General features: G+C 46.5%; 1 protein-coding gene across 1 annotated transcript in view; it reads left to right on the forward strand.

The window, feature by feature from the left end:
- The first annotated feature begins 10,222 nt into the window (after positions 1-10,222).
- The window catches only part of ALDH1A3 (aldehyde dehydrogenase 1 family member A3), a 34,399-nt gene continuing 17,653 nt past the window's right edge, over positions 10,223-26,968 (forward strand). Inside the window, exons 1-5 of the mRNA XM_048482035.1 lie at positions 10,223-10,512; positions 17,803-17,907; positions 21,321-21,461; positions 24,518-24,647; positions 26,784-26,845. Coding sequence (XP_048337992.1) covers positions 10,411-10,512; positions 17,803-17,907; positions 21,321-21,461; positions 24,518-24,647; positions 26,784-26,845 — 540 coding nt within the window. The 5' untranslated portion in view covers positions 10,223-10,410. The remainder of the gene's footprint in view (positions 10,513-17,802; positions 17,908-21,320; positions 21,462-24,517; positions 24,648-26,783; positions 26,846-26,968) is intronic.

A 26,968-nucleotide genomic window follows, 5' to 3' on the forward strand; every position in this document is an offset into this window, starting at 1 on the left:
GGGGGGGGGGGGGGCGCATCCAACTCAGGTTTTGCCCAGGGCTAAAGTTTGCCCAGGGCTGCCTCGTTACGCCCCTGCCTGGGTTGCTTGGTTGCTGGCAATGCGGCTTGCTTCTGAGTAAACGCATGCCTTGGAGCCAACTGCTTTTTCTAATCTAAAAGCTCGGTATTCAGGTTAAATTGCCGTGTTGGCACTTTGCGATAAATAAGTGGGTTTGGGGTTGCAATTTGGGCACTCGGTCTCGAAAAGGTTCACCATCACTGTCCTAGAGCATCACCCCAAACTGTCATCACATCCTCCTCAAACAGCACTCAAAATCTCCGGACATTTGCCAAGGCACTCCTGGCAACTAAGCAGGGTACTTTTATTCTTAAACTCTGTACATTTGGGTCTAATCATTCGCTAGAGGTGAATCTGCCTTGAAGTCCACGACGGGAGGAAGTCAGATTAATAAATGCAATGAAATTATGAGAACGTAAACATTACCCTATTGGATCTGACTTAATGTTCTATGGGTCAGTCAGTCTGGGACTGTGATCCTAATCATGGTGCCCGTGGGCACACCGGCACTTGCTGAAGGACTCCCTGGCACCCTCCTGCTCCTCAAAAGTCTCTTCCCCAAAGAGAAGAGCCAGTCCTGGCTTTCCTGACTTCATTACAGTGGGCAACTTTTCAAAAAGGCACAGGAGGCACCACCGTCATAGCTGCCTCCATCACAGGAGGAGGAGGAGGAGAAGTTTGGATTTATATCCCTCCTTTCTCAAGGTGGCTTACATACTCCTTTCCCTTCCTCTTCCCACAACAGACACCTTGTGAGGTTGGTGGGGCTCAGAGAACTGAAGAACTGTGACTAGCCCAAGGTCACCCAGCTGGCATGTGTTGGAGTGCACAAGCTAATTGTGTTCACCAGCTAAGCCTCCACAGCTCAAGCGGCAGAGCTGGGAATCAAACCCAGTTCTCCAGATAAGAGTGCACCTGCTCTTAACGACTACATTACGCTGGCTCTCAAGAAGGCTTGGCATGAGACCTCCAAACATTCTGTGAACCGTCCCAGTAGGCCCTGACCAGACTGAGCCCTCACAACAGCCATTTCATGATGGTCTCTATTTTGTGATTAGTCCCACTTCTCATGTTAGCCATTTTGTTGTGCTCCCAATGCCCCCCTCTCCAAATTCCAAAAGTGGTTGCACGTTCAGTGAAGGTGAGCTCACAAATGGGGCACGAAAGTTAAACCAACAGCCTTTATTTTCTGTCCTCAGCATCTGGTATCTAGATAGACCACTTCTGAATATGGAAGCTCTATTTATCCATCATTTCTAACGGATTCAGCCTGTCCTCCATGGATTCTTCTAACCTTGTCTTTTATTAGCTTTTTTAAAAAGGTCACATTCTCCTCGTTCTGCTTTTCGAACGCTCCAAAATGCTTCCTCGCTCTCGTTCCAGCCTTCCCACCCGTACCCTGTTGCCGTTCCTGCCTTGGTTTTTTGATGTTGGATATGATTTCATTCTTATACTCAGCTGATGATTAGTTAATTGGAATTTAATCGAGGGGCTGTCAAGCGACTGCGACTAGGTGGCTGTAGCTGCCACCCGATCCGCAAGAACTAATGCGTGAAATATAACTTCATCTTTATTCAGCTGGAATTTGATCTGATCTGCGTGTGGAAGAAGACGGAGACACACCATGAAAACCAAAGCTTTAAAAAGCAACCCAGGAGCAGATGAAAATGAAAGAGAAAAGGAATTCCTCTAGTTGTACCCTCTTCTGTACTGTTCCTGATCCTTTAGGACGCTGGCCTCTCCCCACAGCGGATACCTTGGGCATTTTCACACGTGCGGAATAAGGCACTTTCAATCCACTTTCACAATTGTTTGCAAGTGGATTTTGCTATTTTGCACTCTAAAATCCAGCTGCAAAGGGCATTGGAAGTGGATTGAAAGTGCATTATTCCGCATGTGTGAAAGTAGGTAAGTGGGGCTGAGAGAGAGAGAGAGAGAGAGAGAGAGAGAGAGAGAGAGAGAGAGAGAGAGAGAGAGAACTGGAACTGGGCCAAGCTCACCCAGCAGGCTTCATGTGGAGGAGTGAGGAAACAAATCCAAATGAGAAGCATTTCTTAAGCGGTCTCCCATCCATGCATCAATCCTGCTTAGCTTCCAAGGTCTGATGAGACCAAGCGATAGCATGCCACCTTTTCCCCCACATTCCCTACATAGCGCACATACAAGTAAGTGCAATTTGCAGAGATGACTCACGAGCAATACCTCTTGTTTTTTCTAAATGTTCTCAGATACACCTCCATTGAACATGGAGGTTCTCTTACAAAGTTCATGGCTTGAAACTATTGATGGAACATCCTTCATGAGTGTACGGCAGCCGCTGGCAGAAACTAAAATAAAAGGGTGGCAGTGATATTCGGATCCAGCAACCCCTTCGAGACCAACATGATTTTCAGGAACTGAACGTTCGAGAGTCGGAACAAGATTTTTGGGGGACGATCACTCGAGAATCAAAACAAAGATCTTAATAATAAAGATCTTCTACTTGGTGGAACAGGCTCCCGGGTGAGATCAGGGCCCTGCGGGACTTACAGAGTTTCCGCAGGGCCTGCAAAACGGACCTGTTCCGCCAGGCATTTGGCCAGCCGGGATAGTATCGATCTCTCGCCATGTAATAAGCATCTGGCCTCCCGTGGGTACGAGAAAGGGGGGGAAGGGGGGGTTGATGCCATCTGTGAGTTATATATGGTTCTTTTAATTGGTTATTGGTTGCTGTATTGTTTTAATTGTTTTTAATTGTTTTATGGCTAATGTTGGACATTGCCCTGAGCCTTTTGGGGGAGGGCGGTATACAAATGTGATGAAATAAATAAATAACATAGACTCGCGAATGTTTGTCTGCCAAACATTTTTGTTGGTGTCTAAGGTATTATTGGCCTCGAATGTCGCTGTTCTGCTAACGACTGTCCTTCTCAGCCTGCACTTTGTGGGGTCTACTAAAATGTGACACATCTTCTTGTGCAAACGTTCCAATTTTATGCTTGGGATTCCCAAATCCTTGCCTGCGGCCTGTGACATCCAATGGAAGCGGCTTTCCCGCCCAGCAAAGAAAGCAAAAACCATCTCCTGATGAACTGATTACATGGTTTTTCACACCACCCGGCTTTCCTCTGATCCCCCCACCCACCCCCTATTCTGCTGTGGCCCGATCCCCCCGCCCCAAAGGTTCCCCGAGCCTCCTCTGGTCCTCGTTAGGAAGTGTTAGGAAGTTGCTGAAGTGCAAAATGAGCCCCGCAAAAGCTCGTTGTCCTAATTAAACTTTGACAAGGAGAGTGACAAGAGGCATCGGAGGGGAAACAACGGCCACACTGTTTGAGAATCAGCTCTAAGCTGGGAAGACCTTTGTCCCCCGGAACAAAAGCACTTGTTTGCATGTGTTAAAGTCTATTAAACTTCATCAGGCCCAGGTGCAAACACCCACCCCCTTCTGCTGTCCCCCTCACCCACCCATCTGAAGTCTCTGCTCCCTGCAGATCCACTCCACCTTCCGAGAGCCAAAGGCCCCCTGACTCGGGGTGTCAGGAACGGAGCCAGGAGGGCACAGCGGTCCTCCCACATCAAAGTGACTCCCTTGCAATGTAAATATTTTGCTCTGAAATGAATTATTGTTGCTGTTTTCATCAGGCTTCGGCATGGGCCAAGGGCCAGAGGCATGCCGGAAGGTTTTTGTTAATGAGGAGGGGGAGTGAAACTTCATTAACATGGGAGTAATGTAATCATTGAAAACGGATGGCAAGGAGATGTAGATTTTGCGTGTGTGTGTGTGTGTGTGTGTGTGTGTGTGTGTAAGGGTGTCTAGGAAGTCCTCTAGAGCACTATGGGCACTTCCGCACATGCAGAATAATGCACTTTCACTCCACTTTCAATGTACTTTGCAGCTGGATTTTACTGTGCGGAATAGCAATTATTTTGCATGTGCAGAAGTGCCCTTTGTGGGGGCGTTCTGCCTACTCTGTCAACCCTATGAATAATTTTATAAGCCCGTTTTGTCCCCTGTAGATAGGGCCAGCTCTAGGTTGGGAAATATCTGGAGATTTGGGGGAGGAGCTTGAGGAAGACGGGGTTTGGGGAGGGGTGGGACTTCGGTGCATTATAATGCCATAAAGTCCACTTTCCAATATGGCCATTTTCTTCAGGTGAACGAATCTTGGGCTCCTTCCACACATGCAGAATAATGCACAGTAAAATCCAGCTGTAAAGTGCATTGAAAGTGGATTGAACCCAATGTGCATTATTCTGCATGTGCGGAAGGGGCCTTGGTAATGGGAAGTCCCGTCTTATCCTTTTGCTATCTGCAGAAGAATTACAGCCTCCATTTCAGTATCAGCTCCAGGGGTCATGCTGATTATCTGAAGCGAAAAAGGGTGGAATAAAGCTGAGGTGAAATATCCATGTCTTGTCACTCCTTACAATGGAAAACGAAAGTTGTCGTTTGTGAGAGCGGTCAAATAATCAGGAAATTCCTGAGCACCTCCAGAGAGGCCAGATGGTGGGAAGAACTCGGGGACTTCCACATCCCAATTGGAACAAATGCCAGAATGACCGTGATTCCAAGAAGACGAAAAATTACAACAGATAAACAATCCAAAATAAAACCAATGCAGTTCCTACAAACACCCAAATAGATCCCAGTGCCTGCACAGGGCTGCTTCCCGAAGAAAGCTATTTCCAGGGTAGCTTATTTTTCTAACAGGACATTTTGGTTGCTGGCATCCTAGGCCTTCTATGGTCTGGGCCGGGGGGAGGGAAATAAGATGATGCCTGCCAGCCCAGTTTCTCTGCTTCCCATTTATTCATCCATACATGTTGATGGAACTTACACACAATGCACCTCCAGGATCCATTGACAGTCTTAGATAAACTCGTTCAGTCCTAATAAGACTTACCCTCTTCTGTATCTGTGGACATCAATGGATTTAAAGATGGATTTTTCTGCTTTGAAGAATATGAGTTGTTTTTGATAACCTGCTTTTCTCTACCTTTAAGGAGTCTCAAAGTGGCTTACATTCCCCTTCCCCTCCCCACAACAGACACCTTGTGAGACAGGTGAGATTGACAGAGTTCTGAAAGAATTGTGACTGACCCACTCGTCCACATGAAGCCTGCTGAGTGACCTTGGGCTAGTCACAGTTCTCTCCAAACTCTCTTCAGCCCCACCTACCTCACAAGGTGTCTGTTATGGGGAGGGGAGGGGAAGGTGATTGTAAGTTGCTTTAAGACTCCTTATGGTTGAGGAAAGTGGTATAAATCCAAACTTCTTTTGCTTCATTGTCATTGTATGAACTGACATAACTTGACGTATCTGCTTTCATTCAGGAAGTGTGCCATGGCTTCCAATGGGATTTATTTCCAAGCACAGATGTTTAGTACTTCTACAGGGAAAACAACAGCTTAATTGGGGGTGGAATTCACTGGTTATCAGCCCCGGTATTTGTTTTCAGGGATAGCAAATATCAGATTAGAGAGAAATGCTCCTGTGCAGGTGCAGAGTGCCATTTCCATCTAAGACCTGAGAATCTAGAGCAATCCTTCCCAAACTGTATGACAGGTTAGTTCCACAGGAGGATTGCTAGTGTGATGAGATTATTAAATAAATATTTTAAATGATTTATTATTAAATAAATAAAGGTTCTTATGAGTCCAAAATTCCCAGCTGTAGATGATGTGGCTTGCTGAGAGTTTCGTGGTTAAGAGCAGGTGGATTCTAATCTGGAGAACCAGGTTTGATTCCCCACTCCTCCACCTGAGTGGCAGAGTCTTATCTGGTGAACCAGAAGTGTTTCTGCACTCCTACATTCCTGCTGGGTGACCTTGGGCTAGTCACAGTTCTCTCAGAACTCTCTCAGCCCCACCTACCTCATAAGGTGCCTGTTGTGGGGAGAGGGAGGGAAAGGAGCTTGTAAGCCACCTTGAGAGAAATCCAAATCTTCTTCTTCTTCTTCTTCTCCTCCTCCTCCTCCTCCTCCTCTAAATTCACCACTCTGGGCCTGCCATCTTCCAATCAGTCTGCACTTGGGGCAAATGGTCCCCCCATGTCTCACCTGTGGGCTTTACCCAACACAGCCGAATGACTTGCCCTGAGGAGGTTGTTCGGTGTCTCTGGATGAGTTACTGCTGCACTTTCCTTTTCATCTCCTTTCACCAACTCATGTAGAAACACAGTCGATGGACTGCTTCAAGAGCAAGCAGCATGGTGTGGTGGTTAAGGTGTTAGACTAGGGTCTGGGAAACAAAGGCCCTTTCCGCACGGGCCATAAATGGCGTTTGCCGTCCCCAGGGAGCCGTTCGCACAGGCGGCGCTGCGAAAACACAGCAGTGCCGACCTGGCTCCCCTCTCCCTCCCCCAGGGCGGCGTCAGGCCGCCTCCAAAAACCTCCCTCCAGGAGGGAGGTTTTTGGCATAACAGCGCATTCCCGGCGGGGCGGTGCGAATGGCACCGCCGGGAATGCGCTGTTTTCCCCGTCCCTCTCCCACTCACCTCGTCGCCTTCGTCGCCCTGCTGGCCTCCGAAGACCCTCCCTCGCTGTCTTCCGACCCCTGGAGGTTGGAGGGCAGCGTGGGCGGGTCTACGGAGGCCAGCAGGGCGACGAAGGTGATGAGGTGAGTGGGAGAGGGACGGGGAAGAGGTGGCTCCGTGCGGAGCTGCCTCTCCTGCGCCGGCCTCTGCAGGGGCTGTTCGCACGCTCTTGTGCGAACGGCCCCCCCCTCCACCGGCAAAATTCCTGCCAGTGGGGAAGCGCCCAAAGGCCCGTGCGGAAAGGGCCATAGATTCAAATCTCCACTCTGCCATGAGAAGTTGCTGGGTGACCTTGGGCCGGTTGCCCACTTTCAGCCTCAACCCTGGCAAGTATTTGGGTGGGAGACCTCCAAGGAATGCCGAGGGCGTGATGCGGAGGAAGGCAATGGCAAACCACCTCCCAAAAATATCTTGTCTTGAAAACCCCACCAGGGGTCACCATAAGTCAGCTGTGACCTGACAGCAAAATAAAATGAATAAAAAAGAGCTCTCGTGTAGAGTGTTGTGGGGTTTCCGAGCTTCATGGCCGAGTTCCAGTAGCATTTACTCCTGACATTGCCTGCATCTGTGGCTGGCATCTTCTGATCAGATCCTCTGAAGATGCCAGCCACAGATGCAGGCGAAACATCAGGAGTAAATGCTACTGGAACACGGCCATGCACCCTGGGAACCCCACAACACTCCAGTGATTCCAGCCGTGAAAGCCTTTGACAATACAGCTGTCATATACTTTGAAAGCCAACCGTAGGAGGATGTTTGCAAAAACAGAAGTTCTGGAAACCCCGATCCAGTTTGTCTTCATTTGGTAACAAGAGGAATGGCTCCCAAATTAGAACTGGGTGTTTACAGGCAGATCTGGGCCCCTGTGACTATTTCTCCACCCAAGAGAAACTCAGTTTTGCGTCTGGTTGCTCTGGGATTGCGAAGGCCGGAACCACATTTCGGCTCTTCGTTCTGCCTGCTCGGCAGACAGTGGTGGAAGGCTCCAGCTGGGATCTTGAGGCGCACGAAGGGTCCCCACTGGACTCGGGAGAAGCATCCCAGCTGGTGGGCAAGAGGCCAAAGAGAAAGAGAAGGAAGCCAGAAGGAGCTGAGAGAATGTCTTCATTCTGATCGATGCAGTGTGGGGGTGGGACAGAGAACGCAGCCCAGGACGGGGACGGGGACGGGGTGCACACGGTTTTGATTAGGAGGGGTTAATCTGATATGAGATCATCCCCTTGTGTGTCCGGGGGAGAAACACAGACACATGTGTTGCAATGCAGGTGATTTCCTCCAAGGTTTGTACTTGTGGGGGAGAGGGGGGTGCTCGCGTGCTCATTTTTAAAGTAATTATATGTGTATGCAGAGGTGGGATCCAGCAGGTTCTCACAGGTTCCCAAGAGTAGGTTACTAATTATTTGTGTGTGCCGAGAGGGGGTTACTAATTGGTGATTTTGCCACGTGATTTTTGCCTTAGTTACGCCCCTCCTCTCAGCAGTAGCGCGCAGAACTTGAAGCAGTCTAGCAGGAGGTGCACCGGCGTGCGTGCCAGCCTGCGCCTGCATGCATTCGTTTCCCGCCCAAGGACCGGAACAGCGGCTGCATCCTTGCCACAGCCCCACCCAGGAATGCCCCTCCCCCGGAATGCCCAGCCACGCCCCTGTCATGCCCCGCCCAGCCCCATTGGTGCTATCCCACAGTTTGAATCTCACCACTATGGGAACCTGTTACTAAAATTTTTGGATCCCACCACTGTGTGTATGTCTTATCACCACTGCTCATACACTTATAGAAAAGATCTATAGGCCCAATTCACATCGAGATATGTCAGAGCAGGATATGGTAGACCCAAGTCCAAATTTCCTCTACTATGAAAGCTCACTGGAATATTGTGAGCTGGTCACACACACACGCACACGCACACACAGAGACTAATCTACCTTGCGCTGTTGTTGTGAGGATAAAATGGAAGCACAGAAACTTGTAAACCAGTTGCTGCAGGGTTTCACTAAATAAATAACATATACAAGAGATACCACACGCAGACATATGAATGACACAAGGTCACTTTATACACAGTGATACACAAATATAATTTATCATTGACGAATTCATTTTATTGAAATGTTTGTCCCTCGTCTTGGATCACAGTAGCTTACAGTGACAATCAAAACATCACAAGTTAAAGGTAAAATAAAATAAAATAACAACCAAATACCTGCCTCTGAAAAAAAGATGCCTGCTGATGATGATATATACACACACGTATACATGGTATATAAAGCTGTCATATATGTGCGTCTTGAGACTGGTAAGCTGCTACTGCAGTCTAAGCTCTGCTCACAATGTGAGTTTGATCCCAACAGAAGTTGGTTCCAGGCAGCCGACTCAAGGTTGACTCAGCCTTCCACCCCTGCAAGGTTGGTAAAATGAGCACCCAGCTTGCTAGGGGTAAAATGTAGATGACTGGGGAAGGCCACCCCATAAATGTAGTCTGCCTAGTAAACATCAGCATGTGACATGCTTTATGGGCTGTGAAATGGCATTTTCACTGCGCTTTGGCTGAGGGGGCTACCTTTTACCGCTGCTGCTATATAGCCTTGTGCATGACATAAAGTTGCCACATTTGTGTGTTTCATGCATATCATTGTTTAATTGTTATATATATGTTTACTGAACGTTGTGTTGTGACCTCACTCCACAGGTCAATAATGACCCAATGCTTGCCCAGGGAACTACCTTTACCTACCAATATCCCCATGCATATATAACATTGCCATATGTGCGCGCGATGTGCCTATCATTATGTCAAACTGCCATATATATGCTTACATCCTCCAGATAAACACCCACAAGATATAAGGTGACGGGGGTGGGGGGATCAATTCTTTATTGGCAGCTTTTATGTACCAACTGGATCTCTCCTTATCCCGGATACGACAGTTGTTGTTCCTGCCTTGGCAGGGGGTCAGACTAGATGACCTGAGCAGGGGGTCAGACTAGTCGTCCCTGCCTTGGCAGGGGGTCGGACTAGATGACCTTGGTGATATGACAGTTGTAATTCCTGCCTTGGCAGGGGGTAAATGACCTGGGCAAGGGATCAGACTAGTCATTCCTGCCTTGGCAGGGGGTCAGACTAGATGACCTCAGGGTAACTCCTTCCAATGCTGAACTTAGATAAATTTGGGAGAGATGAAAAATAGATATGCATTCTGTATGTATGCTAGATGGTAACTTTATATACACGTACATATGACAGTTGTCATTTCTGCCTTGGCAGTGGCAGGGGGTCAGGCTAGATGCCTCGGGGGAACACCTTCCAGCGCTGAGCTTAGATAAATGGGGGTAGGGGAGATGAAAAAAATAGATACGTGTGCTGTATGTATGCTAGAAGGTAACTTTATACACACACACACACATCTCCCCTGCGTTTTGGGACCTCTTTTATCCAAGCACCCAGCTTGTGCCATGGAGCCATCAGGTGCCTGGGCGACGGAAGAGGGAGCTCTCTGCTGTGGCTGCTTGGCTCTCCCTCCCCTCCCCTTCCCTTCCCTTCCCCAACAATCGCCCGCATTGTTTGCAGAGGAGGCTCCGGCCAGCCCAGCTGGGACCTCGCCCGGCCCAGCTGCTGCCTGCAGGAGGCGCATCAGCCGGCGCGCCTTGGCTGTGCGCTTTTACGCACGGCCACTGCCGCCTGGCTCGCCGCCTCTCCGCTACCTGCCCAGCCGGGGGAGCGGCCAGCCAGGCGGGCGAGCCAATGGGAGCCACCCCGCGGGGCCGCGCCTGGGAGGCGGCCGGGCCATAAAGGCAACGTGCCTGTCATCGGGGCCAGCCGGCTTGCTGGGGCGTCGGGCATGGCCGAAGTGAATGGGACGGTGACCAACGGGCAGCCGGAGGCCAAGGGCGCTCCGCAGATCCCCCGGCCCGTCAAGAACCTCGAGGTCCAATTCACCAAGGTAAAACCGGGGCCGCGGGCGGGATGCCTGTTCCCCTTGGCGCACCGTCGAGGCAAAGAAGAGCTTGCGCCTTTGGAAAGGAAGTTAAGCTTCTAGTTCTCAGTGTCTTCTCGCCTTTCTCATTCAGTTTTTAGCCCTCATCTTCTTGCCTTTCTCATAAAGTTTATTTTATCTTTCATCTTCTCGCCTTTCTCATTAAGTTTATTCTAACCCTCATCTTCTTGCCTTTCTCATCAAATTTCTAACCCTCACCTTCTTGCCTTTCTCATAAAGTTTTTAGTCTTCATTATCTCCTAGCCTTTTCTGTTGTTTTTTTAAAATCTCCTTTACATGGTGAATGCTCTGATGCAGTAAAGCGTTTATAGCGAACTGGTACCCGCTTCAAAATCCCCCAGTAGTCCAGAGCCTCTTTCCAGACTTGGAAGAAGCTTTGGTGAGGGGGGGGCATCTTTCCTCCCCATGCAACTGATGGCAAGCTCGGACCAAGGAAGCCACAGCCCGAATAAGGTTTGCTGGGCTTTAAGATGACCCTGGATTCTACTTTGGGCGACAACCCATTGGGAATGGCCTCCAAAATGTGTACCTTGCAATTTCGGGCACCTGCCTGCGGTTTCTGGTCGGCATTCCTTATTGTAGCAATTATTGTCTTTCTAACGGTGGCTGGTCTCTGAGCTATAGTTGAGCAGCCTGGGTGGTTATTTCTGTGTTGTCTTTATTGTATAGATGGGGAGATAGAAAGATAAGACGAGCTTAGTGTGTTTAAGGCTAAGTGGGAATATCAAATCCAGCTTTCCCAGTTTAAAGCCATCTCTCTCTTTGCTGATCTGCCACGGGGCTGTTTTTTCGCTGAATTAATATTCTCCAGGCGCTACGTGTGTGATACGTAAAAGAGGTTACCATGCTTGTAAGTGTGTCAGCCCGCAAGCCTTGTTGTGTTCCTGTGAGAGGCGTTGGTGTTATCATTCCCATAAATTGAAGTAGAAACCACAACTTCATCCTCGAAGGGGGATTGTGGAAAAATTCAAACTCTGAGCTTCTTTGCTGATTTCTTGAGCTTTACTGGGGTTTCTTTTATCTGCTGCAGTACACCACTTCTCCCTTCTTAAAACAGTATTCTACAGCATCCTCTAAAGAAACGTGAATTTGGCTGAGCACCAACAAAGAAAAAAAAAGTAGAAATCCAGTGGTTTGTATTCATTCTATAGCATCCTATACAGAAATACTGATTTGACTGAGCGGTGTGAAGCAAAGACTAGAAATCCAGTGGCTTGTAACAGGTTATTTCCTTCACCTGGGGTGGCTTCTGCTGTCATGTCATAGTGTACCTTCACAGCGAGATAAGACTAATAGCAGCCATAATCTTCCTTAACTTATAAGGGGAGTGAGTATATGGCTGCGAAAGTTTCATGTGCAAGACCATGGCAGATGAACGATGCCTTGAACGGAACGGGATCCATATTCAGGTTTGTTATCTTAAATGCTTTCTGGTGAATCTATCATAAAAGTACTGGGATAGGAGTCTCCGTGATTATTTAAAATTACAGGGGAGCAGGGCTTGGTTCACAAAGGGCTTGGTGTCTTGCCTTGAACTCAGTGAAAAAGCTAGAATTGGTAAACTGGGCCTTTTCCCGTGGGAACGTTGAACAAAAGTCCCATAGCACCTTAAAGACTAACACATTTATTTCAGTGTGAGCTTTTGTGAGTCACTGCTTGCTTCATCCGATATGTACAGCTATAGTATTTTTTTTTTCAAAATTAAGCGCATCTCATGTGCCACTTGGAATTCTATTGGGCATAGGATGAGTTAGTGAGAGGCCAAAATCACTGAAATGTTCATCTACAGGCCTTGTGGGCACCGCCATTTCCAACTAAAACGGTGAGTTCCCACTTCTTCTTGAAGAACGGCGATGCTTTTTATTCTTCATGAAATTGACAAAGGAAACGAAATGTGGGAAACATATTTTAATATTTGTCCTGGGAATTGGGTTGGTTTTGAGCTTTCAAACTGCTTCTTAGGGAGGGATGCAAAAGATTCAGAGACGTGATTAAAACTCAGTACTGATTCTCGCCTGTTCCCCACCCCGTCAACATTTCAAAAAGTGACGTTGGCTCTGTAATAATGAGAACTGTAGAGTTTAGGGGGGTTGATAAACCCAAGGCCATAGAAAAAAAGAGTCCCTGACATTAAAATTAGCCCACAGAAAAAAACTGGGGAGAAATTATGTGTAAAATATGTCTACAATTTAAGTAAGGATATAGCAGTTTCTCCAATGTGAATGCATGTTCTTGGTCAATAAAAGGAGGCATTCTTCCAACTAAAAAATCAAATGCATGTGGATCTTTTAATATTTAAGTATACACACATAAACCTATTTGGAATTTGAATTAAAAATGCACTGGGAGTCGTTCAGTATGGGGATAAAGGCATCCAGAAATATTGCGGGACACCGCACCAATACTTGGGAAAGAAATGATGAAGAGAACATGCCAAACAAACCCTTGTGCTAAATAAAGTAAGGCTGTAGTTATACTGGAGCTATATAAGGATGTCAGAGATGTTTTATGTTTAATAAAGCCAAAATTTATTTTTTTGTAAAAAAAAAATCAATTGGCTGCTTTGTATTTACTGAGCTGAAAAGTGGCATTTTTAAAAACATTTTCAAAAGGCAGAGCCCTAAAAAGAAATGGTGTAAAGAACAGGGGGGAAATTGGATCTAAATCTAATTTCGATAGCAATGGATTTCTTCTGGTTCTTAGCATAAAAGGGCTGTCTGTGTGTGGGGGAGGTCAGTCTCCTCCCTTCTTTTTCATAGCCTCACCCCTGGAAGAAACGAACTCTTAAGTTTTTCTTTTATCAGGAACAGTGAGGTACAATTTACGCTGCGACCAACCCTTCAAGAGTAGAGTGTCGGCCTAAACTGCATCTGCCAACAAAGCCAGTCTTCACATTCCGTGTGCATATGAATGCAACCTTCTTCGAAATATCTTTCCTCTCAAAATAAATCAGTCATCCCAATATAAGACCACCGCAGTGGTCAGCTTCCCAGGAGAACTGAAACAATGAGTTACCTGGATGGAGTGTAGAAAGGAACCCTCTCTTCATGAAAGATTTGGTGGTTGGAGCATGGGTGGGTGGGAATAAATTGAAGGTTGTGGTAGTCTACTGGAATAAGATGATCTTTAAAAAGTACAGATAGAGAGAAAAATGGCAGGGACGAAGGACGAGGAAGAAGAACGGGATGTAGCCAGGAGAGGCGCACGGGGTGACTCAAGAATGCTGTGCTTGAGTCAGGATGGCTGCTGCTTACTTACAATCAACCTTTTGGGGACCTTTGCTATCGCTTATCAGAAGAAGAACTGTGTAATTCCCATCGAGTTCATTATATTCTTGCTTTTCAATCCTGGGCGTACTTTCTTGGGAGTGAGCCCAACTAGATTTAGTGGGCTTTGTTCAGAATTCCAATAAGTCCAGTACTTGCAGAAAGAATAAGCCAGCACGAAGCTCTGTTTGACTGATTGAAAGGGTTTATGTACCCACCTTTCTCTCACACATTTTGGGACCCGAGGTGGGTAACAGTAATGTGGCAAACTGCTGTTTGGATCCAAGGATGTGCTAGTGGAAATGTAAACAGACCAAGCACAAGTTAAGAGCGGTGGGCGCTAATCTTGAGGACTAGGTTCGATTCTCCACTCTTCCCAATGAAGCCTGCTGGGTGCCCTTGGTTCAGTCACAGTTTTCACCGAACTCTCTCAGCCCACGCAACGGCAGGGGAACCATCTCCATCCATCTCTTGTCTTGAAAACCCTATAGGGTCACCATACAGAAGTGGAATTTTTAGACCGGGTCTAACTCCTTACAAGCAATTTTGTAAAACCAGAATTGAAAGCAAAAATGCTGTGCTCCAACTAAGGCCCCTTCTGCACAGGCAGAATAATGCACTTTCAATCCACTTCCACAATTGTTCGCAAATGGATTTTGCCATTCCGCAGAGTTGCAAAGTGAATTGAAAGTGGATTGACAGTGCATTATTCTGCATGTGCGGAAGGGGCCCAGGATGGTACATTTGCCTTTTCCCAAGGGCAGATAGTTTTCAGAGCTCTCTAGCACAGGTATTGATCTGTGAATGATCCAACTCCTAGTTTTTAAACTTCATTTTTTGTGGGGGGAGGGTTGGGGTGGTAGATGACAAGTTGTAGGTTCCAAACACAAAGTATTGCATAAAATAACTGGAATATAATCTAGAGTCATGGGTGTCCAAGAAATGCACTGGCGTGATTCTTCCCTTGACTTCATAGAAAGATTTTTGGCAGCTATTTATACTACTGTTTACTGTTTGTCTCCTTAAAAGATCTATTTTTATGCTCTGTGCATCTATATACACTTATCAATAATATTCAACAGTTGCTTGTTGCATCTATGGTTTAGGCATCTTTATTATCAGTATTGTTAGATAATAGCAACAAAACAACAGTATCTTCATTTATAGCCTGCCTTTTACAATGAGATTGAAAGGCCCCTTCCTTTATACAGGGTAATGCACTTTCAATCCACTTCCACAATTGTTTGCAAGGGATTTTGCTATTCCGCACAGTAAAATCCAGCTGTAAAGTGCATTGAAAGTGGATTGAAAGTGCATTATTCTGCATGTGTGAAAGGGGCAAAATGGATTTTACACTACACATGCTACATTAGGTGTGTGTAAATCCTTACTAGATGTGCACTGGTTTGTGAGAACCAGCCAACATGTGTTCATTATCTATATGAAACAGGGAAACAGTTCCTGGGTAAATAAATGTACAGTTTGTATCACACGTTCAGTTTGTGAGTTTATGTAACATCTGAATTACTCAATATCCACGTTTAAAAAAATCAAGACTACACCGACTGTACAGGCGTTCACTGTAACTTCTGAATGGGGCAATGTACACTTCGTTGTCCTTAATATGTGCATGGAGCAATTCTCATGTTGCATTCAACACATGCACAGTGTGTAATTGAACACATGCACAGTGTGTAATTGAAACCACACCTTTCTCCAGGTGCTGGCCCTCAGTTTCATTGCTAAAAAGAATGGGTGTCGGTTCTTTGTTACAACCAGTTATACATAGGTACACAACAGTTGTATCTCTGTCCATTGTAACTTGTGAACAGGTTTAACTGTGACCAGTTCTACCTGCGGTCTATTTTGGGGGGCTCATGCTTTCTACATGCAGGGGGGGGGGGTTTGGTATCCTCAGACCCAGGAAAAATATGCCCATGGAGCAAGATGGTTTTAATTCCTTCAGTTGTGAACCGATCCCCCAAGAAATAAAAAGCTAGTGCTAGTGCTTACTGCTCTTTGGCATGGTTTCTGGCATGTTCCAAATGGAAGAAATTTTCTCCTTTACTTGCTGAGGTTGATCTTCCTATTTTGCTTAACAATGAAATGCTTGAAATTAGGGCCCCTTCCGCACATGCAGAATAATGCACTTTCAATCCACTTTCACCATTGTTTGCAAGTGGATTTTGCTATTCTGCACAGTAAAATCCAGCTTCAACGTGCATTGAAAGTGGATTGAAAGTGAATTGTTCTGCATGTGTGGAAGGGGCCTCACATCTTCTCTTGTTTGCCTTTGTGCGATTTTATTTACTGTTTTCCCATTAAGTTCAAGAATGGATAGCATGGAGCTCTTACCCAAACAAGAAATGCACATCAGTCAAAACCAAATACAGACTAATTCTTTGCAATCTCTGGCTAAGAGTCAGTTCTTAATGAACTGGTTGTTTACACATGGAGAGTATTTAGCATCCGATTAGTAAACTTGTCCTGTCTGCTGCCTCCCCAGATCATTATCCAAAAGCATCTGCAAGAACAATTTTCCCCCCATCTTGGGTCTTTGTGAAGGTCACGCTTGTATATTAAAAAAAGGTGTTCACCATGTCTCCTTCCGCACATTCAGAATAATGCACTTTCAATCCACATCCAGTGCACATTGCAGCTGTGCGGAATAGCCAAATCCACTTGCAAACAATTGTGAAAGTGGATTGAAAGTGCATTATTTTGCATGTGCAGAAGGGACCCATGAGACGTCCTGCATGTCTTGTTTTATTTGGATTACTTCCTCTCTTATTTTAAATAGCTGTTTTAATGTTGAAATGCTTTAATATTTGGTGGTCCCTGCCTTGGGGCCCCTATTTGCTCGGAGCGGTGGCATGGAATGAAATATTTAAAGCAAATAAAGGTGTTTGAAGTGATGTCGGTGCAAATAATGTCATCGGGTGTGGGAATCTGCTGAGCCTGGGAACAAAGATTCATAGGCAGTGTTCAAACTCAGATGTGTCTTTCACTGTAAAGAGGCATTCCTGTGCAAATGTAATTATAAGGATATTCCATGGAGATCAATGGAATTATTTGGACTGTGGATGTTTCTATGGGTAATGTGCAATGTTCCATAGGTCTACAGTGTTTGCAATAGGTATCTGGTGGCTGGAAGTAACTGACTTTGGCTGTATCAGGCACTAAGCTCCAATATGCTTACTCAGAAGTAAATCCCAAGCAGGTGTCCTTAAAATTACCACTGAGATGGTGAAATCTGACCCTAGGTGGTACCATTTCAGATTTCAGAGACGGGCATAACTCGAATGCTTTTCAATACACAAGAGGAAAACCCTTGTGCGTAGAAGACTAGCATAATAACCTATCGCTTGATGCGCCGGCCATGTTATCACCAAATGAAATTCTTAAAAACATCAGGGCCAGACTGCATGAGTTCGAATATCAATACCTGCTTGTCCAGGCCCGTAAATTCTGTCCCCCCCCCCCCTTTTCCCTAGATATCCCATATGGCTCCGGCACGGCTGAATATTTATTTCTTCTCTCTGAGCCTAAACTCCGCCGAGCCCACTCTTTAGCCTGATGTAATATCCTGCCCTCCTCTTTAAGACAGGAAAGGGTGAAAAAAGTGCATCATGAATGATTGTGCATTTGTGAGATGCATTGTGAAGAATCTGTGGACCATGTTTTGCATCACTGCATAGAGGCAAGAACTTCATTATTATCACCTTATTTGAGCGACTGACCAGCAAAAGACTATATATTTATTAAATAATAACTCCGGAGCAATCCTAGAACAGACTGCAAGGTTTCTTAAATCGGTTGTTCATAAATGACCTTAATCTAACTATGTAATATATAGTTTTTACTCTTTTAACCTTTTTGTGTACTAATAATATGCCCTTAAAGCTTTATTGTATTGTGTTGACTAGCATAATGTAAGTTCCTTTCCTTGCCCCCTTTTCTTTCCCTTCAGATATTTATCAACAATGAATGGCACGAATCCAAGAGTGGGAAGAAATTCCCAACCTATAGCCCATCGAGGGCTGAGAAGATCTGTGACGTGGAAGAAGGAGACAAGGTGTGTGCCGTTTCTTCTCGGCTTGACGTTCTCATGGGGGGCACGCAGAAATGCAATGAATCTAGCCAGCTGAAGGCCCACCAGCTCAACTGAACATCTCCTCAGACAAATTAGGAGAGGAAAAATTGTTGAAAGCCAATTGGGTCTTCTGTGGCTTTCTACCTGAAATTGCTTCTCTGAAATAGAGGTGTTCCCAAAGCTCTAAACTGAAACAGTTGTTTTTGGGGTGGTGGTAGGAGAATTTGGAACCGTGCCTACCTTCCTCTGGATCCCACTCTATTAAACTGTAGGATCCCAGAGTCAGAAGGAGACGTACAGACCTTCTAGTCTAACCGCCTGCTCAATGCAAGATCAGCCTTAAGTGTCTCGGACAAGGGTCCGTCCAGCTGCTTCTTGAAGATTGTCGGAGGGGAGCAGATCACCATTTCACTAGGCAGCTGATGCCACGGCTGGAACTACTCTTAACTGTAAATTTCTTTGTAATATCCACGCAGTCCCTTTCTGCCCATAATTTCTGCCCGTTATTGCAAGTCCTATCCTCTGCTGCCAACAAGAACAGCTTCATGAACGTAGGCAATCAACTGGGGGGCTAGACTTTGAAGAAGAACTGAACACGTTATTGAGTCACAAACTGATTCATGGTGACTCCATCTTTAGGGTATTCCAAGCACGACGTGAACAGAGGTGGCTCTCTGCCTTCTTCCATATAGCAACCTCAATCTTCCTTGAGGGTCTTCCATCCAAATACTGACGATGGCCAACCTTGCTTAGTTCCCAAGCGCAGATGAGGTCAGATAAAAGTGGGTTATTTGGGTTGCCAGACTTTGAACAGTGTCAGGAACACATGGGCAACATCCTATACTGACTTGAAGGGAAAGTTGGCATGAACCGGCTTTTAGAATCTCCATCTCTGCTGACGCCGGTCTTCTGGAGCTGCCGTAGTGGAACGTGGGAGGCCTTATGAAAAGCCGATCTATTTTTATTTTTACACTTTCTAGTTCGAATGCTCGCTGAGTAAAACATTCGCTCTAGACTAGACCATGGGCTAGTCACAGTTCTCTCAGAACTCTCTCAGCCTCGCCTACCTCACAGGGGGAAGGGAAGGAGTGTGTGAGCTACTTGGAAACTCCTAGGGCCGTGGTGGCGAACCTTTGGCACTCCAGATGTTATGGACTACAATTCCCATCAGCCCCTTCCAGCATGGCCAATTGGAAGGGGCTGATGGGAATTGTAGTCCATAACATCCGGAGTGCCAAAGGTTCGCCACCACTGTGTAACCTAGGGCACTTCCGCACATACAGAATAATCACTTTCGATCTGCTTTCACAATTGTTTGCAAGTGGATTTTGCTATTTCGCACAGTGGTTACATCAGCGGGCTGTATGTGTGGAAGGTTTTAAGAGCATATTGACTGTTCTGAAGATGATTTGCAAAAAAAAATGAGTGTTTCGCTACCATGGAAAGTCTTGCTCGAAATATAAGGGAAAATCTTCCCCCTACCAAGGAGAATGACCGACCTCGGGGCAGAAGGGAATTGGAGTAGATCTGCATGTCTACGCACACAGCAGAATGAGAGGCTCAAGTCTCAGAGGGATTTTGGTTCTCAGGTGAGGTTGCTGTGCCTCATAAACCAGCCATTTTTTAATAGGGGAACAGATCTCTATCCCCTGGAGATCAGTTGTAATAGTGAAAGATCCAGACACCCCCTGGAGGTTGGAAAACTAACAAACAGTTGCTCTCACCTACATCAAAATCCATCATAAATCTTTGTTTCCCCAAATCTAAACATGAAAATCTTGCCCCACCGATAGCTGTGATGGATCTGATTTTCCCTTCCCCTGCCAGCCCTAACTATAATTGCGTAGTAAGCCCTGGTACTGCAACATCCATGAAATGTAACACTACTTAAGAGCAGGGTGGATTAAGAATGGAATTTCAGCCTGACCCGTAGAGTTTCCTTGTTCTTGCAAGTTTCAGTTTGGACCTCTTTTGGGGGGGGGGGGCGGTATTATTCTTGTAACTGAGCATTTACGTGGGCCAGGCCTGACATTTCGATTGAAAGGCTCCAGCTGAGTTTGGCTGCTTGCGTAACCGTGACTGCATGGCGTTCCAAACCACATCGAAGGTATTTAAATAATCCGAATGCTGCTGATGTCAGTCCCGATCTTGGTGGCAGGTGTGGCCACCGGGGGAAAAGAGTCTCTCCTTTCTGGCCTAGAGTTATGTCTATCTCTTTTCTCATGAGTGACTTTGCTCGCCCATTCCAATCCAGAACTTTATTTTGCTTCACAGCTGAATAAAGTTCTCCAGTACAATTGAGTTCTTCAGTGGCAGCTCTTCTTTGCTTTCTTATTGTGCCATTTAAAAAAATAATGGAGAGATGCTATGTTAAAGAAGAAAAAGAGTTTGGATTTATATCCCACCTTTCTCTCCTGTAAGGAAACTCAAGGTGGCTTACAAATTCCTTTCCCTTCCTCTCCCCACAACAGACACCTTGTGAAGTAGGTTGGGCTGAGAGAGTTCTGAGAAAACTGTGACTAGTCCACGGTCACCCAGCAGGAATGTAGGAGTGTGGAAACACATCTGGTTTACCAGATAAGCCTCTGCCACTCAGTTGGAGAAGTGGGGAATCAAACTCAATTCTCCAGATTACAATCAACCTGCTCTTAACCGCTCCACCTGCTTTGTTTCTTAGAAGAGGATTTTTTCTGGATGCACAAGCTAAGTGTTCTTCTAACACTTCCTCAAATTGAATAAAGAGTTTGGATTTATACCCCACTTTTCTTGACCGTAAGGAGTCTTAAAGCAGCTTACAAACTCCTTCCCTTCCTCTCCCTACAACAGACACCTTGTGAGACAGATGAGGCTGAGAGAGTTCCGAGAGAACTGGGACTAGCTCAAGGTCACTCTGCAGGCTTCATGTAAAGGAGTGGGGAATCAAACCCAGTTCTCCAGATTAGAATCCATCTGTTCTTAAGCACCACACCGTGCTGACTTGGTGTTTTTAAAATAGTCCTGGTAGAATAGCCCACAGTTTCGTGGGTTCTCAAAGGTAAAGTTTGGCGTTGTTGAATGCATCTAGGAATAGAACTTACAACAGAACCTTTCCCTTCCCATAAGATCATAAGATGGTGCGGTGGGGGTGGACTGGGGGAGAGATCAAAGAGTTTTGCCTCTTTTTGTTCTGACCAGCAGCCTCCAAATAATTAATGATGGCAGCCAGCAACCCCCCGCCCCCATGACACAAAGATATCGGGAATCACAAGTCACCCTTAGAAACTTACATATTGTCACTGCAATTGCTTGTTGGCGACTTATTTTTGTACTTGAGTACAAATATGTTTTGTTCTCCCTTTGGGAAAGCTTATTCCTCCCCTTATCTAGCCTTCCTTCCTTTTTTGTTTGTTTTGTAGGCTGATGTGGATAAAGCTGTGGAGGCCGCAAGAGCCGCCTTCCAAAGGGGGTCGCCGTGGAGGCAACTGGATGCCACCAGCCGAGGGAGACTCATACACAAGTTGGCCGATCTCTTGGAGCGTGACAGAGTTGTGTTGGCGGTAGGTGAAACTGTTGTCTGAACCAGCACGAAAGGGACGGGTACAGCAAACGTGAGCCAAAACTATCGACCGGCACTATTTGGTCTCGCGGTTTTGTCCAGCATAGATCCATTAGTCTGTGGCTGGGTTTCAAGAAGAAGAAAAAGAATAGATCTGCAGCATTTTAGCTTGTTTTCTTGGCATAATCGAGATGATAAAATCTAGGCTTTTAAGAGGCGAGGGGGTAGAAAATGATACAGAGGATCAGAAGAAATCGGCCAATTAAGACCATATTTTTTTGCCAAAGAGAAGGGTATTTCAGATCTTTTTTTCAAACTGAAAATGCTTTACAGTATTTTATTTAATGGAATGGGAGTGTTCACACCTTGCTTTCTCATTTAAACCAATCAACAACCATCTTTTTTAAAAAATCCACAATAAAATAAAAATTGTAGCTCCCTGAAAAAGCCGCCAGAAAACAACCTGGGGGTGCCAAAGGCCAGGATTGATGAATGTTTTTACTGGCACAGAGCACGTCCTTGACAAACATGCGTGGGACGATTCTCCAAAGTGTGATATGGATACCACGAATGCTTCCATTAGCGGAAGCACTTTCCTCCAGCGAAGAAGCAAGGTTGCAAACTCAAGGTTGGAATGTTTCTGGGGTTATGCCGGAGGAGAGAGGAGTTTGGGGAAGGAAGGAACTTCAGAGGAGTACAAGGCCATAGAGTCCACCCTCCAGAACAGCCATTTTCTCCTGGGGAACTGATTTATATCAGTTGGAAATCAGTTGGAATCCTGGGAGATTTTCAGAACTGCTGCCAGTCTGAGTAGAATCCTAGGTTCATTCCGCACACGCAGAATAATTCACTTTCAAACTGCTTTCAGTGCTCTTTGAAGCTGTGTGGAATGGCAAAATCCACTTGCAAATAGTTGTGAAAGTGATTTGAAAACGCATTATTTTGCGTGTGTGGAAGGGGCCATAGAATTGGAAGAGACCCCAAAGGCCATCAACCCCTGCCATGCAGGAACACACAATCCAGGCACTCCTGACAGATGGCCATCCAGCCTTTCTTTAAAAACCTTCAAAGAAGGAGACTCCACCACTCTCCGAAGCAGTGAATTCCACTGTTGAACAGCCCTGACGACCGGGAAGTTCTTTGTAATGTTTAGGTGGAATTTCTTCTCCTGCATCTTGAATCCATCACTCCGTGTCTTAGTCTCTGAGGCAGCAGAAAACAAGCTTGCTCCCTCTTCGATATGGCATCCCTTCAGATATTTAAACATAGCTATCATGTCCCCCCTTAACCTTTGCTGCTCCAGACTAAATATTCCCAGCTCCCTACGTCTCTCTTTGTAGGGCACGGACTCCAGACCTTTTACCATTTTTGATGGTACTAGCCATGATGGACCGAGGATCTTATTCAGTGGAGGGCAGCTTCAAGAATTCATGGGAGAGCTGCTGCCCCCCAAAGTAGACTTATGCCTCTTCCGCACATGCAGAATAATGCACTTTCAATCCACTTTCACAATTGTTTGCAAGTGGATTTTGCTATTTTGCACAGTAAAATCCAGCTGCAAAGTGCATTGAAAGTGGATTGAAAGCGGATTATTCTGCCCTGAGTCTGATTAGGTATAAAGGCAACTTGATTACAACCAGTTGCGTAGAACCTGAAGGGTCGATATAGTTAGGTGTTGGGAGATTTTATTATCAGTTTTTCAGTGGCTTAATGGAAACTCCATCAAACATTGATTCAAATCAGGGTCATGCAAGAAAGAGATTTCAGTCTTCCCTTCAGTGTAAGGGACTTGCTCTGCCCACCCTCCAAATGCTGTTAGTACTCCAAGAGGAAAAAAGACAGGGAAAAGAGGGTGTTTCATTGTTTGCCTGTCCTGGATGGCCCTGGCTAGCCCTCTCTCTTCAGATCTCAGCAGCGAAACTTCGTCAGCCTTGGTTAGTACTTGGATGGAAGACCACCAAGGAAGTCCAGGTTTGCAACACAAAGGGTGCTTCCACACATGCAGAATAATGCGCTTTCAATCCACTTTCAATCCACTTTGCAGCTGGATTTTACTGTGTGGAATAGCAAAATCCACTTGCAAACATTTGTGAAAGTGGGTTGGATGCATTATTCTGCATGTGTGGAAGGGGCCAAAGCTAGGCAATGGCAAACCATCTTGGAATGTCTCTTGCCTTGAAAATCCCAAGAGGTCACCGTAATTCAGCCGTAACTAGATGGCACTTTCTACTACCAGCTGTTTTCCCCATCTAAGATGAGCGGCATTTCAGGTGTGGAGAGGTGACTCTTTGCAGGGGTGGAATAACTACATTCCATCTCCCTTCCCCACGTAGCCACAATCCCAATCTTTCTTCCTCCTAGCTTCAGCTCCTGTTGGCAGTTTTAAAACACTGAAGATAATCTGGGCTGTTTCCGCACGTGCGGAATACAGCGACCCAGGGACGCTAAAAATAGCGTCCCTGGAGAGGGGTTTGCATGGCCGCCGCTGAGTGGCACGAAGCCGCTGTTTCTGAACCTCGCTTCCAGCACGGCAGCGGCTGGAAGGCACCATTTCCCCACCATTTCCCCTTCCCCTTTCCCGAACGCCTACCTTGTCTCCTGGCTTCCGGCTCGTCGCAGAGGCCAGGGGACATGTCCCCCTGGCCTGCGACTCCAGAGCCGTCGCTCCAGGCTGCGGGGGCATGTCCCCTGGCTTCTGTGACGAGCTGGACAAGGTAGGCGTTCGGTGACGGCGCAGCCTGTGCGAAGGTTGTGCCGCCGCCTGCCACCCTCCTGGGACCATTGTGGTGCGGAAAGGGCCCTTGTTTCAGAGGGTAGCCATGTTGGTCTTCAGTAGAACAACTGGGTTGAAATCCAGCAGAACCTTAGAGGCCAAGAAGATTTTGGGGAGATGTCTTCTTAAGAATCTAATCTCCCTTGGTTGGGTACAAGTTAGATGCAGGTGGGAGATAATATGACCATGCATCTTCCCTGTGTCTTGTACAATCTTGAGACGCATTTTTTTTAACACTGCCTTTGTGTGTGTGTGTGTGTGGCTTTCTTTATTTCCCCCTCCAGACCTTGGAAACAATGGACACGGGGAAACCATTTCTCCAGGCTTTTTTCATTGATTTGGAAGGATGCATAAAGACGCTTCAATATTATGCTGGGTGGGCCGACAAAATCCAGGGGAAAACCATACCTGTGGGTAAGCTGGAGTCTGAACTGGGGTGTTTTGAGAGATCCTTAAATCCACCAAAACCAATTAAACTGGGGGAAATGAACAGTGCCACCCTAGGCAGTGTTACAACCTCGTAAGTCTGTTGACTTTGATGGACTCAAAAAGAGTGTCGCTCCACTTAGGACGGCCTCAGGGTTGTTGGAAGTCAGAAATGCAGAGGCATTAACCATCTTGAGCTCTTGGGAGAAAGAGCATGATGAAAATGTGTTGGTAGGACTTTGTGATCCATGGGGGTTCCTGCCCATATAGCTGCCTTCTAAAAGATCCTAAAGAACCAGCATGTAAGACTTTCCTTGCCCTGAGTGGCTTATCTAGTGAACCAGATGTGTTTCTGCACTCCTACATTCCTGCTGGGTGACCTTGGGCTAGTCACAGTTCTTTGGAATTCTCTCCACCCCACCTTCCTCACAAGGTGTCTGTTGTGGGGAGAGGAAGGGAAAGGAGCTTGTAAGCCACCTTGAGTCTTTTTGCAAGAGAAAAAAGTGGGATATAAATCCAAACTCTTCTTCTTCCTTACATGGCCGTCTTGAATGACATTCCTCAGAAGTCCCATCTATTTTTAATAAAGCTGCTTTCAAGGAGACGACAGGGTTGGGTCCCCAATGGTGGTGCCAACTGACGCCAAGTCCCAGCCAACCTATGGTAACCCCGTAGGGATTTCAAGGCAAGAGATGTTCAGAGGTGGTTTGTCATTGCCATCCTCTGCATCATGGCCCTGGTATTCCTTGGAGGTCTCCCATGGATCCTCTCAGGGCCATCCCTGCTTAGTTTCCAAGATGGAATGAGATCAGGCTAGCCTGGGACATCAAGGTCAGGGCAGAAGGTCCAGCATGCGGCGGCTCGCCTACTCACAGGGGGCGCCTTCCGAGACCGTATACAACCTGTGTTGCGCTGCCTGCATTGGCTCCCAGTTGAATTCCAAATCATCTTCAAGGTGTGGGTTTTGACCTTCAAGGCCTTACGTGGCCTGGGACCCTCGTACCTTCGGGACCGTATTACCCCATATGTCCCGGCTTGACCCTGCGTTCGGCAGAGGCCCACTTACTGGAGATCCCTGGCCCCTCAATGATGCGGCTGGCCTCCACTCGGGCCAGGGCCTTTACGGCTCTGGCCCCTGCCTGGTGGAACACTCTCCCACCAGCTGTCCAGGCCCTGTGGGATCTCGGTGATTTCTGCAGGGCCTGTAAGACTGAGTTGTTCCACGGGGCCTTTGGAGAAACCAGCCGCTGAGTGTGCCCCCCCCTCCATTCCATGGGTCCTCAATATCATCAGGACCCACTACCTCTCGCTCCTCCTTTTAGGAGGATTAGGTTTAAGTGAGATGCCTATCTTAGGACATAACTGCTGTTTTATTATATTTATGGAAGCTGTATTATGATGATTTTATATGTGGTTTTATGTTGTACACTGCCCAGAGCCCTTTGGGGATGGGGTGGTATATTAAATTAAATAAATAAAATAAAAAATAAAGGGTCTGTCATACAGGATCCTGTAAAGAATGTGCACTTGATAGTTCAATGCATCAAATGTTGAATAGGCCAGTGTGCTGTTGTGGGTGGAGTGACTCAGCAGGGGCGTACCACCCAGGGGGACATATGGGATCAAATGTCCCTGGGCTGTGGCCATTTAGTCACGTGGGGGTTAGGGTTAAGGTTTTCCCCACGCCCCTCCTCCTTCCCCCCGGGTCCACACACTGACTTCAAGACCTGGTGCAAAAAAAGTTGTTTGGTTGGGGTGTGGGAGGGCGGAAAACTCAGATTTTACTCTGGGCTGCATTTTCCCTAGATATCCAACCTGGCTTGGATATGTATCCTGCCTCAAAAATGGCTGGGTGGCCGTCAATCTAGAGTTATTGTTGTGCGGATAAAATGGAGGTAGCAAGCAATGTATGCCCCCTTGTAGAATGGCAGGGTGCAAATGAATGCCTATGCCACCCCCCACCCCCACCCGCAGACTCAAAAGTATTCTAGTTCAGCTCTCTGAAGAAGCTTCTAAAGCTTCTGAACCCCATGGTGCTCACTTGTTTCTGGGGGGGGGGGGGCGGTGTCTGATCAAGATCATGACTACTGTATAACTTAGCTCTTTCACAACATGTTTTTACAGATGAAAATTTTGTCTGCTTCACCAGACACGAGCCCGTGGGAGTTTGCGGGGCGATAACACCGGTGAGTAGAACGTTTTAGTCACTAATAGAGCTGGTGTTGCGTAGTGGTGACGCACGGTGGAATTGCAGCCGTTCTGCACTAAGTGAAACCAGATTTGATGCGAAATTCAACATTCTATGACCG

Source organism: Sphaerodactylus townsendi, linkage group LG17 (assembly GCF_021028975.2).
Source record: "Sphaerodactylus townsendi isolate TG3544 linkage group LG17, MPM_Stown_v2.3, whole genome shotgun sequence".
NCBI classification, from domain to species: Eukaryota; Metazoa; Chordata; class Lepidosauria; order Squamata; family Sphaerodactylidae; genus Sphaerodactylus; species Sphaerodactylus townsendi.